Consider the following 15,335-nt stretch of genomic DNA (forward strand, 5'->3'; position numbering starts at 1 on the left):
AGGCCCAATCTGTTGTTTCAGACAGAATCATACAGACAGAGATTGGGGTGGCCTGGTGGCTCAGTGGTTAGCGCCAGGGATCCGAGCACGATTCCACCCTCGGGCAACTGTGTGTGGAGTTTGAACATTCTCCCTGTGTCTGCGTGGCTTTGCTCTGGGTACTCCAATTTCCTCCCACCATCCAGAGAGGTGCAGGTCAGGTGAATTGGCCATGCTAAATTGTCCCATCATGTTCAGGGATGGGTAGGCGAGGTGGTTTAGCCATTGCAAATGGAGGGTTACAGGTGTGGGTCTGGGTGGGGTGCTCTTCAGAGGGTCAGTTTGGACCCGATGGGCTGACTGGTCTGCTTCCACAATGTAGGAGTGTACGAATATACAGTGGTCACATGGCAGTATGTTGAAGGACAAAGAAGGTATTGCCAGTATCCTTGTCAATGTCTACCCTTCACACGACATCTCAAAAACAGAATATTATTATGTTGCTGTTAGTGAAAGCTGGTTGTGTGCAAAAGTGCTGTTTGTATTTCATTACGCCAGTGACTACTTTGACATTTAAAACGTGCTTCGTTGCAAAGCAATTTGGGACATCCTGGAAAGGTACCATCCAAAGCAATTTCTTTTTCTATCACTCAGAAAATGGCTTGAATCCAATTAAAAGGTAGCAGCAACATAAAGATTTCTAACAAAGCTATCCTTGTGAGCAACTTTCTAATCGCAAACCCCAGTCCTATTTGGTTTTATTTGCACACTTCTATTTAGGAACTCATTTTGCTCTTGAAAGCGCTGTCTGAACTGATGATTGCTGCTTTTGAGTATTTCTGTATACCAACGTTACAAAACTGCCCTTTATGAAGGGACTTATAGGTGTGTCGGTGCATACTATACAGAGAGAGAGAGACTTTCTCTGTGCTGCCAGGAACTCCCCTGTGTCAAGTCTTCTAGTTAATGACACCGCTGCACAAATAAGCTGTTCTGAATAAGGCAAGGAAAATTAAATATTGACACGGGATAATTTGATGTTTTAAGGGGCAGGAGAGTCAAACATGTTCTGTCGAGACACATTGCTCATGAGGCTTTGAATTAATGATTTAAATCATACATTACATCACAAGCTATTTAGTTAAAGGGCATGCGATAGATGTCTTGGAACAAGAGTAGCTTTTATCTTGCTCAGTACCTGTGCCAGTGCTGCCTGCATCCTGCAAAATCACAAACAGAATGGTACCACCCTTATTAAATCCAGGAATTTCCACTGGCAAGCTGTCAGTCATTTGAGGGAGTAACTGCAGTGGTTGTAAGACTCAAACCCTGCGTAAAACTAGCTCGATTCCGCATTCTGATCAGTGAAAGTTTGTCATCTATTTGAGATGCATTCACAGATGACCGCATTGTCGTCAGCTGGCTTAGACCGCTGAACAGCTCCAGCGAAAACAGCAATTCCTGGAGACTGTCAGGAGGTCTGGCAGAGAAAGCAGACTTACTGTTTCAAGTTGAATTCTGAAGTAGATGGTGCCCGCACCTCTTCATAAAACAAAGAGCAGCGGATGCTAGAGACGTGAAACCAAAGCAGTAATTGCTGGATAAACTCAGCAGGTCTGGCAGCATCTGTGGAGAGAGAGAAACAGAACTTCACTCGAAATGGAAACTCTTGTTTTTTTTTCTCTGCAGTTGCTGCCAGACCTACTGAGTTTCTCTAGCAACATAGAATATAACAGCGCAATACAGGCCCTTCAGCCCTCGATGTTGCGCCGACCTGTCATACCAATCTGAAGCCCATCTAACCTACACTATTCCACGTACGTCCATATGCTTGTCCAATGACGACTTAAATGTACTTAAAGTTGGCGAATCCACTACCGTTGCAGGCAAAGCGTTCCATACCCTTACTACTCTCTGAGTAAAGAAACTACCTCTGACATCTGTCCTATATCTATCACCCCTCAATTTAAAGCTATGCCCCCTTGTGCTCGCCGCCACCATTCTTGGAAAAAGGCTCTCCCTGTCCATCCTATCTAACCCTCCAGCTAAGGCTACTTTTAGTGCTGAGATTCACATTACATATGTATCCCTGTTTTCAAATCCCTCCATGGCCTCCCTTCTCCCCCGTCACTACCCCAACTTTGCACTCCTCCAATTCTGGCCTCTTCTGGTTCCCTGCTGTTCTTTGTTAGACTATTGGCAGAAATACCTAACAGTGCCTAAATTGGGGAATATTCTCTCTGCTTCTCATGAATTTGCTTTATAACTTCAAATAAATGCTCAGAACAAAGCTTGCTGACCAAGTGTTGGATCACCCATCTGAATACGTGGCACAGTATCAAATTTTCTCTATAATGTTGCATCTTAATCTTTAAGACTCTTATTTCATGGGCATCTTTGGCAATATCTGATTTATTGCCCATCTCTAATTGCCCTGGAGAAGGTGGTGGTGTGCTGCCTCTTTCAAGCACTGCAGCCCCTGGGGCACAGAGACACCCACAGTGCTATTGGGAAGGGAGTTCCAGGACTTTTGTCCAGTGACAGTGAAGGAGCGGCGATGTAGTTCCAAGTCCAGATGTTGTGGAGCAGAGCCTGCAGATGCTGTGTATGTGTTGTCCTTATCCTTCCAGGGCGTAGAGGTCACTGTTTGGAAGGAGTCTTTGGTGAGTTGCTGCAGTGCTGGTACAAACTGCTGACTCTGCGCTTCATTGGTTGAGGGAGTGGATGTCTCACTGTGTTAAAGGTGTCATATTAATGCATGTGACTATTGTTGTGTGGACAGAAAAAAGCTGTAACACAGCTGAGGAATTTAATGAATGCTGTGTTCTGCAAGCTACAATTATTCAGTGCTTGGTTTCCTTAACATCCAAGAAGCAGTTAGTTCTGGTAACTCCTGTCATGTACGTACCTTGCCTTTAAGAAAATTCATGTTTAAGCATTCTATGTCCTGTATATATACAATGTTGTGAGTCTGACAGGATGGCAATTTGTAAATTACACACGCAAATCAGTCAGTTTGCTGTGTAACTTGTAATGTGTTTTACTATTTTAAATAAACCAACTCACCGTGTTCATCAATCCATGATGAGTGATTGATTAATAGATCGATATCATTCATATGATCTGGGGGAACAGCATTGGGGAACATTGCACTGATGAGGCTGATTATGCTCAAACAGTCAGTAAACCAGTCAATCTACAGGTGAAATAAATAGTGGGTAGTCTTAAGTTGTGCTAAAATGCATGAGACCCCTTATGATGTATTTGTTCATTACATCATCAGAGAGGGTTGTAAACACAGTTAGGTGGTAAGCAAATCTGTATTGAGAGGTCAGTTCAATTCATTTGAGAAAGGCATGTGATCAGAGTGTGTGCTGTATCAATAACAAGCAAGGGGAGATCAAAGGCATTGTGTAAGAACATTTCCTAGTTTAAATTGGGACACAGCAGACCTCCTAATAAAATTCAGTGACATCACCACAATGCCGCCACCTCCGCTAACTATTTATTGTTATTGGCTAAAACTGACACCGGAGCAAGTTTTAAATAGCTACCACTACAAATTCTTTAAAAGTTCATGTACCCACAGACATAGGAAACCATGATGAACCATACAAATGTAAAACTTCCAAAATACAACAGTTCCCCAATCCCATATGCAGGATCAATAATGCTGGAGTGCAATTCCAATCAATCCATCCAGACACTGCAGATGTTCCACATCATAGACTCTTCTGAACCAACATCAAGTGACCTTGAACCCTTCAGAACCCGTGGAATCAGTCAAACATCAGACAACAGGGATTGCAATTGACTACTGTATTCAAGAAATACTTGCAGAACTAAATGTAAAAGAACAATAGTACACATCACTCTCTTCTGAATTGGTGGAGTTAAAATCTCAGTCCCTGCTGAGACAAATGAAACTTCAGAGGAAAAGGATAAACAATTAAACCAGGATAAATCCAAACTTGAGAATGCCATCTCTGAAAGATAACGTCTGTTGTGGATAGTTCCGCTCTGCTCATTAAAATGAATGAACAACTGGAAGAAAGAGAAAGGGTACAACATGAACTACAAACCATTTGTCATCAGTCCAATTGAAAGATTGCTGATGTACTGGAAGATCTGGAGTAATGCACACAATAAAACCCATCAAGCTCACCAGAAGCAGCTACAGAAACGTCGGCTTGAACTCAAAGCAGTTCTAGAGAAAGTGACAGACCTGCAAAAACAGATGGAGCTGCAAATCGCCCACCTGATATTCTCTTCATAAATAAATGTCAATAATAATCCCAGCTGAAAGAACGTAAGCAGGTAAATAGAGTAGAATAAACAATTACTGGAGCAGCAAGTGGAAAAGGCTAGGTTTCAAAGTTGGACAGTCAGAGCACGTTATGAAGGAGACAACATGTTGTAAAATGGAGAGACCTAGAGGTTCAGGTGTGTAATTCTTTGAAGTTTACATCACATAAAAACAGGGTGGTGAACAAGGCATTGAGCACGCTTGCCTTATTGATCAGACCTTTGAGTATACGAGTTGGGATGTAATGTTGAGGTTATATAGGACATTGGTGAAGCTACTTTTAGAGTACTGTGTCCAGTTCTAGTTGCCCTGTTATAGGAAGGATGTTATCACGCTGGGGAAGCTTCAGAAGAGATTAACTAGGATGTTATGGGATTGGAGGGTTTGAGTTATAAAAAGAGACTGGATAGGCTGGCACTGTTTTCACTGGAGTGTAGGAGGTTGAGGGTGACCATATAGAGATTTTAAAATCATGAGGGGGATAGATAAGGTGAATGGCAAGGGGTCTTTTCCCTAGGGTGAGGGATTTCAAGACCAGGGGCCATATTTTTAAGGTGAGAGGAGAAAGATTTAAAAAGACATAAGAGACAACTTTTTTTACACAGGGATTGGCTCGAGCTTGGAAATGAACTTGTGGAGGATGTGGTGGATGTTTAAAACTTCGTAGATAAGAAATGTTTGAAGGGATATGGGCCAAGAGCAGGCAAGTGGGACTGGTTTAGTTTGGGATTATGATCGGCATGGACTGGTTGGGCCGAAGGGTCTGCTTCCGTGCTGTATGACTCCATGACTGTGACTATAATGGACTGAAAGCTTTGATAGAATTAGAAGGATCTAGAGTATAAAACAAAATGCTTCACACTGGGCTGGGAGTTCTTAAGGAACAAAGCAGTAAATGCCAAAAGGATTTTAACCCCTTGAAATAACTTGGCGGATGTCAGTGAGTGACTGATCTGGAGCAAAACATTGTGGTAATGTGTCAGGATAAGTAAATTTTAGAATAGGAACTGCAGCCCATGAAAGAAAACAACTATGCAACACAGACAAGAAGGACGGACAATATCACTCCTGATGGTGAGACATCAGTAGCACCTCTAGACAAAGTCACCATTACAAGATATGAATACCTCAGCAAATTATCTCAGTGTGACAGAGACTCATAGGCTCATTTGCTATCGTAGGTGGTTCAACTTCCTTTGAGAAATAAGGATGTTTTTATTCATACCTTATCTTCAAGAGAGTTGGTCCTGAAGGACTCCATGCGCTGTGTGTATACAAATGTTGTGACTCTGCCTGAAGGTTAATCTGACACAAGCAGCCACCGGAGCTGACACTGGCACCACTCCTTGACCCCTCGGAGTATGCTACTCTGCTCCTATTAAAGGGCCCGCGGGAGTTGCCAGGAAGTGTTCGGCCTGGATTAGGATTCACTTGGTTGCCAGGGGCTAGTTATTGTTTTGCCGCGAACCATTTTCGTCTTTTGAAAATTCGACTTAAACCAAATTGTATCCAATTTCCTTCAGAAGCATTTGCTGTCTCTATTTGAAGAAGCCTGTTTGGTGTTCCTGGGATGAATATTGTGATGATCCATGTAAGTATGAGGTAACAGGGCCTTCTCATCCATCTGGACAAAATGGAGGTTTCTGATTTTCTATCTTATCAGAAAAGGTATGGTTTATAGTAAATAACAACACCCTTGTGAGACAGTATCTAGACAGATACTTGGATTTCTGTCCAATTGTAGTAAGGCAGGGGTAGAGTAGAACTGGAACCTAATCTTTTCTTGTTTTATTTGCGGAGCTCATTACCAGAGTTACAGTCTGCTCGAATAGATCGGGTTTTGAATTGATACCCAGTTACAGCCCACCACCTTAAATTCAGTTAAACACTCGATTTACATCTCCTGCCTTGATTACATTGGAGAACCCTCTGGATTTTGCCTTGAAATTCAGCCTCTCCATCTCTCAGGGACCACAGTAAATCTGATTCCATCTTAACACTTGCAAATTGATCATCCCACTCTGTGTGGAACTGAATGGAAAATCACCAGGTTCGATCCCCATTCTGTGACAGTGAGCTGACTTTGGTAATTACCACGGTACGGGGGTGTTTATTGTCAGCACCAATATAGAGAGGAGTAGAATTAGCCATATTTCTCCCTCTTATTACCTGCCTCACTCCCGGAGGACTAGTGTTAAAGTCATCAAACTGTTGTCCATAATGTAACGGTAACTGGTGACCCAGAGCGAAGGAAACTAAATGGACCTAAAGTATCCATTGTCTGTAATCTAATAGCAAAATGGAGCAGATTCAAGTGGCAGTTGTTTCATATTTATGAAGCGTTTTAGTGAAGCAAGAGGGTGGGGATTTCTTGTGGTATGATAGCGTCCCTGCCTCTAAGGCAGGAGATCCTGTTTGAAGCCTCACATGCTGCAAAGACATGGAATAACATCTCTGAACAGGGTGATTGTAAATTACCTTGAAGCAGGGAGTGGGTGCTCTGGTAGTGCCCCTGCTTCTAAGCCAGGAGGACTGAGGTTCAAGTCCCACTTGCTCCAGAGGTGTGTCCTAAAATCTCTGAATGGGTTGACTTTGGGGGAGAAAAACCCAGAAAATGAAGCAAGGTGACGTTCTTTGCATTAACAATAGGAGCAGTAACGAGGGAACCTGATTTAAGATTTTAGATAAGTAGTAGTCGGATCGAGAGAATGGTTTTTGCAAACTCTTATTGATTTGCTTTAATATTGTCACACGCACTGAGATCCATTGAAAAGTATTGTTTTGCCTGCTATGTAGGCAGATCATACCTTACAGAAGTACATCCTGGTAATGTAGCAGAATACAGAATATAGTGTTACAGCTGTAGAGAAGGTGTAGAGAAAGATCAACTTGAATATATGAGAGGTCTATTCATAACTTTCATAACAGTGGGGAGGAAGCTGTTCTTAAATCTGTTGGTGCACATTTTCAAACCTTTGTATCTTCTGCCCGATGGAAGGGAGTATCGGGGTGGGAGGGGTTTATCGATGATGTTGGCTGTTTCCCTGAGGCAGTGGGAAGTGTAGACAGAGTCAATGGGTGGAAGGCTGGTTTGCCTGATGGACTGGGCTGTGTTCACAACTCTCTGTAATTTCTTGTGGTCTTGGGTAGAACAGTTACTATACCAAGCTGTGATGTGTCAGGATGGCTTATGTTAACAGTTTTAGTAATAATTTTGAAAAGGGAATAGTACTCAAAAGGAACACTTTGCAGAGTCACAGGGAGAGAGCAGGGACAGGGACTAATTGAACTGATCTTTCCAAGAGCAAGTGCAGGCCCAGTACCTGAAGGGCCTCCTTTGCTGAGTAAATCGGTGTAATTCCTTACACTGCGCTAGCTGCTGTCGAAAGTATTTTCTCTAATGTGTCCCTCCACTTTGTCAGAGGCTGTAATGAAGAACACATTTCCCTTCCTGTGCTACGAGCCTCCCTTCTGTTTCCATGTGTCTACTTAGCAACAGATTCACGGAGTAAAATCAGATAAATGAGAAAGATTAAGTACTCTTGGTGGGATGTGATTAAGAGACATATAAATTCCAGTTTATTCACGGTCTCTCCAAACTTGTCAATCATTTGTTAGATTTCTCCCTCCTCCATTGTAGCCTAGTGGTGCCAAATACCTGCGCAAGTTTGGCAGATGGATTTAATTTAGATAAATGCGAGGTGCTGCATTTTGGGAAAGCAAATCTTAGCAGGACTTATACACTTAATGGTAAAGTCCTAGGGAGTGTTGCTGAACAAAGAGACCTTGGAGTCAGGTTCATAGCTTCTTGAAAGTGGAGTCGCAGGTAGATAGGATAGTGAAGAGGTTATTTGGTATGCTTTCCTTTATTGGTCAGAGTACTGAGTACAGGAGTTGGGAGGTCATGTTGCGGCAATGGTTAGGCTACGTTTGGAATATTGTGTGCAATTCTGGTCTCCTTCCTATCGGAAAGATGTTGTGAAATTTGAAAAGGTTCAGAAAAGATTTACAAGGATGTTACCAGGGTTGGAGGATTTGAGCTATAAGGAGAGGTTGAATAGGCTAGGGCTGTTTTCCCTGGAGCGTCGGAGGCTCCAGGGAAAAGGGGGTGACCTTATAGAGTCTATAAAATCATGAGGGGCATGGATAGGGTAAATAGACAAATTCTCTTCCCTGGGGTGGGGGAGTCCAGAACTAGAGGGCATAGGTTTAGTGTGAGAGGGGAAAGATATAAAAGAGAACTAAGGGGCAACATTTTCACACAGAGGGTGGAGTGTGTATGGAATGAACTCTCAGAGGAAGTGGTGGAGGCTGGTACGATTGCAACATTTAAGAGGCATTTGGATGGGTATATGAATAGGAAGGGTTTGGAGGGATATGGGCCAGGTGCTGGCAGGTGGGACCAGATTGGGTTGGGACATCTGGTCGGCATGGACGGGTTGGACCGAAGGGTCTGTTTCCATGCTGTACATCTCTGTGACTCTATGTCTCTAAGTTGAAGTCTGGATTCTTAAAATCGTCTCCTCCTTGTGTTGTGCAATGTCTCTCCAGCTTGGTGAGGGTGCATCTTGAATAAGAACAATTAGATGCGACCAGAGAATATTTGATTTACTTCTAATTGCTTCCTTCTAGCTATGGGGAGATCGAAAGTATCCGGGTGCTACATGAGCGTTTCTGTGCATTTGTCAACTTTAAGTGCCATGCAGCAGCTGCTAAAGCATTGGAGGCATTGCAGGTAAGTTGGGAAAGGTTTTGCTCTTTGGGTTTGTCCCTTTAGTCACCCATCCTTGCACATGCAAGTCTCCCGATTCATTGGTGTGAAGTGTGACTTGTAAATGGCACAAGGTATTATCATTCAGTTCTGCTCTGAAAAGATATTTTTGTATGCTTTTTTGACTTGCCCTGGGAATAAAATGCTGGATATTGACAGCACTGCATCACTAAGCAAGGGCGACGTTTACAAATATAACTTGTGACTGAAACTATAGCAATGTCCTCCACTAACAGGCAAATAGTTTCTCTGGTTAAATGCAGTCAGTGGAGGATAGTTTGGACATGGATTAACCCCAGTTTCTGACAGCACTGTAGTTTCGAAATGTGATTTAACCGGGGGTCATGTGGTCATTTCCATTGTGGCTGAGGTTTGTGATTTCGTACCATTCAGATCGACATTTTCAACCTTCAGGAGATTGCAGTCACTCGGGTGGGACAGCTGAAGAGCAGCCAATGAGTAGTGACTTCTCCTGCCACCCTGCTACTTCAACCTTTCTGAACAAACAGTAAGAACCAGGAGAAGGAGGCCCCTTGAGTCCTGCCCCACCATTTAATATGATCAAGGCTGAGCTCATCCTGGCCTCAGCTCCACTCTCCTGCCTGTTCCCCATACCCCTTACTAATTAAAAATCTGTCTCTCTTCTCCTTAAATTTATTCAGTGGCCACCGTTCTCTTCCACAGAATCCCTACAGTAAGGAAACAGGCCCTTCGGCCCAACAAGTCCACACCAACCCCCGAAGGGTAACCCACCCAGACCCATTCCCCTACATTTACCTCTGACTAATGCACCTTACCTACACATCCCTGAACACTACAGGCAATTTAGCATGGCCAAACGACCATAACCTGTACATCTTTGGGTTGAGGGAGGAAACCAGAACACCCGGAGGAAACCCACGCAGACACTGGGAAAATGTGCAAACTCCACACAGACATTCACCCCGAGAGTGGAATCAAACCCAGGTCCCTGGTGCCATGAGGCAGCAGTGCTAACCACTGAGCCACCATGCCACAGATTCCCAACCCCTAGAGAGAAGTAAGTCCTCCTCATCTCCATTTTAAAATCTGCCACCCTTTCTCCTAAACCTATGACTTCTCATTCTAAACTGCCCCCACATAAGGAAACATTCTCTCTACCTCTACTTTGTCAATCCCCTTCAGCATCTTAGAGACCTCAATTAGATCTCCTCCATTTTCCTAAACTTAAAATCCAGAGAGTATAGGCCTAAACTGCTCAATCTTTCTCTAGAATAGCACCTTCTGAATGCATTCAGGAGAAATGTTTGTACTTGGAAAATGATGAGAACAGGCAACTTGTTACTGCAAGGATGAGTTGAGTGAGTAACAAAGCTGCATTTAACAGGGAAGTTAGGAAGTTAGATGTGGTTGAGGTGCAATGAAGTAATGTTTGGTAGGCTTGTGTAAAGCATAAATATTAGCATCCCTCATTTGGGCTCAACATAATTCCCTTCTAAATTATTGTTGTTGTATTCAGTCTGCTCAATGGAATACACGGTACCTATACATTGCACAACTTTGTACACATGACATCAGAAAAGTGATTGTGTCTTCTGATTTGCAGGGTGCTACCACAAGGAATGTTCTTTTTCCCCATAGAATCCCTACAGTTTGGAAACAGGCCATTTGGACCAGCAAGTCCATACCGACCCTCTGAAGAGCATCTCACTCAGACTTGCTTCCCGCCCCAACCCTAACCCTGTATATCTCGTGGCTAATCCATCTAACCTATGCATGATGGGGAATTTCCCATAGCTAATTCACCTAACCTGCACATCTTTGGACTGCAGGAGGAAACCGAAGTACCCAGAGGAATCCCACACAGACATGGGGAGAATATGCAAACTCCACACAGACAGTTGCCCGAGGGTGGAATCGAACCTGGGACCCTGGTGCTGTGAGGCAGCTGTGCTAACCACTATGCCACCCAGGTTGATCAAATAACTTCTGTTTCTACGTAGAGAGTCTGGGGTGGTGCTTATTGCCCATCCTGATGACACAGAAGGTCTGAAGCTCGAAACCTCCTGGTATTTAGCATCTTTTTGATGGTATCGGGCAGTGTCGAGTCATGTTTGCATTTGTGAGTGATTCTCTCTTTGATCCGCAGGGCAAGGAGATCGAGAACACAAAGCTGCTAATTAAATACCCTGACAGACATCTGAATAAACGAAGTTCTCCATTGCAGAAACCCTCTACCCCAGTGCGAGTGTCACCTCAGCCCATAAGTGGGACAACAGCATGTGGGTGAGTTATAGAGTCATGTACAGCAAGGAAACAGACCCTTCGGTCCAACTCATCCATGCCAACCAGATACCCTATATTAATCTAATCTAATTTGCTAGCATTTAGCCCATATCTCCTGAAACCCTTCCCATTCATATACCCACCTAGATTAGATTCCCAACAGTATGGAAACAGGCCCTTCGGCCCAACAAGTCTTCACCAACCCTCCGAAGAGTAACCCACCCAGACCCATTCCCCTACCCTGGGCACGATGGGCGATTTTAGCCTGGCCAATTCACCTAACCTGCACAACTTTGGATTGTGGGAGGAAACTGGAGCAAACCCACGCAGACACAGAGAGAATGTGCAAGCTTCATACAGGCTGGAATCGAATCCAGGTCCCTGGCACTGTGATGCAGCATTGCTAACCACTGAGCCACCGTGCAGCCCCATTTATTCCTTAGCCTGAGAATGTGTTTCATAATTAAAATATCACTATTACAATCTGGCATCTGGGGTACTTAACTTCAACAAGTTTTAACACAATGTCCTTCATCGTTGTGTTTGGCTGATTGGTTTGGATTTTAGAGTCGGATGAAGAGAAACACGATAACAGACTGATTCCTGGGATGGCAGGACTGACATCTGAAGAAAGACTGGATTGACTGGGCTTGTACTCACTGGAATTTAGAAGAATAAGGGGGGTTGGGGGGGGGGGGGGAAGTTTCATAGGAACATATAAAATCCTGATGGGACTGGACAGGCTAGATGCGGAAAGAATGTTCCCGATGTTGGGGACTTTCAGAACTGGGATCAATAGGGGGTAAGCTATTCAGGGCTGAGATAAGGAAGAATGTTTTCACACAGAGAGTTGTGAACCTGCGGAATTCTCTCCCAGAGAAAGCTGTTGGGGCCAGTTAGTCAGATACATTCAAAAGGGAGCTGGACATGGCCCTTGTGGCTAAAGGGACCAAGGGGTATGGGGAGAGAGCGGGAATGGGACACTGAGATTACATGATCACCCACGATCATATTGAATGGTGGTGCAGGCTCGAAGGGCCAAATGGCCTACTCCTGCACCTATTTTCTGTATTTCTATGCTTTTCAAGTCTTAAAATGTTTGTCGCTGTTTCACCTTCAGGTCAAAACGTCGAGGCCCGGTTGACGGCGATGAATGCTACTTTTGGCGTACGACAGGCTGCCATTTTGGAGATAAGTGCCGCTACAAACACATCTCTGAGCACAGAGGAGTTGACAAGAAACCCTGGCAGCACTGAAGGAAGCCCCAGTCTGCTCAGAGACCAAATAAAAAACCAAGTATTACGGATGCACTAATTTCAACAGAACCTTCCATATCTCAGGCTGATCTGGCGTCATCAGCATATCATTACATCCAACAGTTTCTCTATGGGAAGTGGAATTTGGATATTTGCACTCCATATCAGGCCTATTTGATTAAGTATGAGTACTGAGGAAAGATCAATGTTTAGACACTCCAGTTTTGGGGGTATTTTTCAAAATTGCCACCAATTTAAAACTCTGCCTAAATTTGTACGGTATCTGACACGCACACACACAGGCTCTCACACTCACTCTCAGACACACACACAGACACGCGCGCACACACACTCACGCACACTCACTCACAGACACACAGACACATTTCTATACACAGACACACACAGACACACCACACTCCACACACACACACAGACACACCACACTCCACACACACACACACCACACACTCACATTCACAGACACATCACACACAAGCACACAGAGACACACACCACATGCCACACACAGACACACCACACGCAGGCACACAGACACACACACCACATGCCACATACAGACACACCACACACAGGCACACATACACACACAGACACACACCACATACAGACACAGACACACATACACACCACATGCCACACACAGACACACATACATGCACACCACATGCCACACACAGACACACATACATACACACATATACACACAGACACACCACACATAGACACACACACATTTGAGGACCAGCTCCGAGAATCTCCTCCTCTTTCCTGCTTTTGTAATCTCTTGCTTCATCTCTTTTTGAAGACATGAAGTGATTTGTTGAAGTATTTCCTGGGCCTCACACTTTCCCTGACTCCTGAGTTGGAATCTAAAACCTATAGGAAGAGGCGAGTTATCCCCGAGCTGAGCCTCTTTGCATGAATCCCTGAGGTTGTGGCTGATTTGCGACCTACTCAATCTGCCTATCTTTGTCAGTTTCCCTTCATAACTTGGACTAACAAAAAAAAGCTTTAAATCCCAGATTGAAATTTTACAATAGGTATAGCACAACTTACTTTTTGCAGAAAAGAATTCCAGCCATCTACCACTCTGCCAGACTTCCGGAAAGGTCTGGTTCTCAATTTTAATGACTCCCCCCTCCTTCTGGACTCTCCAATCAGCAGAAATAGTTTTTCTATATCCACTCTCTTGCTTTCCTTGAACAGCTCAAAAAATCTGAGCAAATCGCCCCTTAACCTATTCAATTCCAGGGAGAACAAACCCTGGTTTGTGTCATCTCTTCACCCAGAATCACCATTGGAGTGCAACTTGCCCGTCCCCACAGGTAGCGAGATGTTTGTGGAGGAGAGCTGAAGAGGTTGTCTTTCTCCCCTGTTCCCACCACCTCCGTGCTTGTCAAGATGATCCATCGGGAACTCTCTTGACTCGCAAGCAATTAAGGCCCTTAATTGGCCAATTAACTGCCAATCAGGAGCTCACCTCACCATCAACCCATTATCCTCCTTCCCATCAGGTGGCAATAGTGGCTGGTATATCCTGGGGAAACCTGGTCTCCAATTTACCCAAATCTGAGGCTAATCTAAGGCAGGAATGGGGATAGGGAGCTAGTCACCAGGTTCCCAGTCCTTACCTCCGTCTGCCCTGTTCCTCGTCTCCTGATTGGGTCCCCTGGAGACTAGCCTTCCATCATGATCTCTCAGACCTAGAAACTGCCTCTGGTTGAGAAACTACTATTTCATTGATTGGAGTTTGATCCAGTTGGTGAAATTAGTCATCATTCATCACATCTGTCACCCATTCTTGGGCATTGGAGAATTAAATATAGGGTGTCAGATGCCAGTATCATTCTAGTAAATCTGTGGTGCTCAACACGAAGGATCCTTCCTAACTGTGGTTCCTAGAACGGGACACAGCAACTCGAAGTATAGAGTGTGTGCCCCCTTCCTTCAATTGAGGAGATTTGAGGCAGTGAGCTGGAACATTCTGGAAAAGTTTTTCCAGACCAGCACTGTCATAAGAACACAGTTAGATAGATCATGTATATGAAGCAAGGTTGAACTCTCTTATTGGTGTAATGAGGTCTCTCAAGATGGTCTGACACTGTTTTACATGTCTTTTTACTTTCCTTTTGCTTTTTATCTATTCATCTGTGCGACATGGGCATCTCTTAGCTAGGTCAGCATTTCCTGTCCATCCCTAATTGCCAAGAGGGCAGTTAAGGGTCAGCCACATTGCTGTGGGTCTGGAATCACGTGTAGGCCTTGATCAGGTAAAGACAGCAAGTTTTGTTTCTGAAAGGATGTTAGTGAACTAGATGGGGTTTTATGACAATCACTTTTGGTCGGCATAGTCATTGCTGAGGCCTAGATTTTATTGAATTTAAATGTCATTGTCTGATATGGTGGGATTTGAACTCTTGGCTCCAGAACATAGAATATAGAACAATACAGTGCAGAACAGGTCCTTCGGCCCTCGATGTTGCACCATTGGGAAAATGTGCTGGGACGCTGGGTGGGTCAGGAAGAGCAGGGTTATTGTTTCAGATCAGTGAACTTTTGTTGGAACCCATGTATCCTTTGAAAGGCCTAAGGCTATCATACCACTATTCCTGTTCAATTCCTTGAGCAGGAGTTGACATGAATTGACATTTTCAGCTCGTCCCCCTACAGTATCCCAAAATCATCCATGTGCTTATCTAAGGATTGTTTAAATCTCCCTCATGTAGCTGAGTTG

The 15,335-nt window shown here is 44.1% G+C and overlaps 1 protein-coding gene across 3 annotated transcripts in view; it reads left to right on the forward strand.

The window, feature by feature from the left end:
* Positions 1–14,717, forward strand: part of LOC140463333 (uncharacterized) — a 150,830-nt gene extending 136,113 nt beyond the window's left edge. Inside the window, exons 14-16 of one of the 3 annotated variants that reach the window (XM_072557139.1) lie at positions 8,918–9,020; positions 11,185–11,321; positions 12,442–14,717. In XM_072557139.1, coding sequence (XP_072413240.1) covers positions 8,918–9,020; positions 11,185–11,321; positions 12,442–12,577 — 376 coding nt within the window. In that variant the 3' untranslated portion in view covers positions 12,578–14,717. Of the gene's footprint in view, positions 1–2,609; positions 2,757–8,917; positions 9,021–11,184; positions 11,322–12,441 lie in introns of those variants that run through there. The other 2 variants (XR_011954659.1, XM_072557140.1) reach the window with 2 other exon arrangements.
* Positions 14,718–15,335: the final 618 nt, after the last annotated feature.

Source organism: Chiloscyllium punctatum, chromosome 38 (assembly GCF_047496795.1).
Source record: "Chiloscyllium punctatum isolate Juve2018m chromosome 38, sChiPun1.3, whole genome shotgun sequence".
Classification (NCBI taxonomy): Eukaryota; Metazoa; Chordata; class Chondrichthyes; order Orectolobiformes; family Hemiscylliidae; genus Chiloscyllium; species Chiloscyllium punctatum.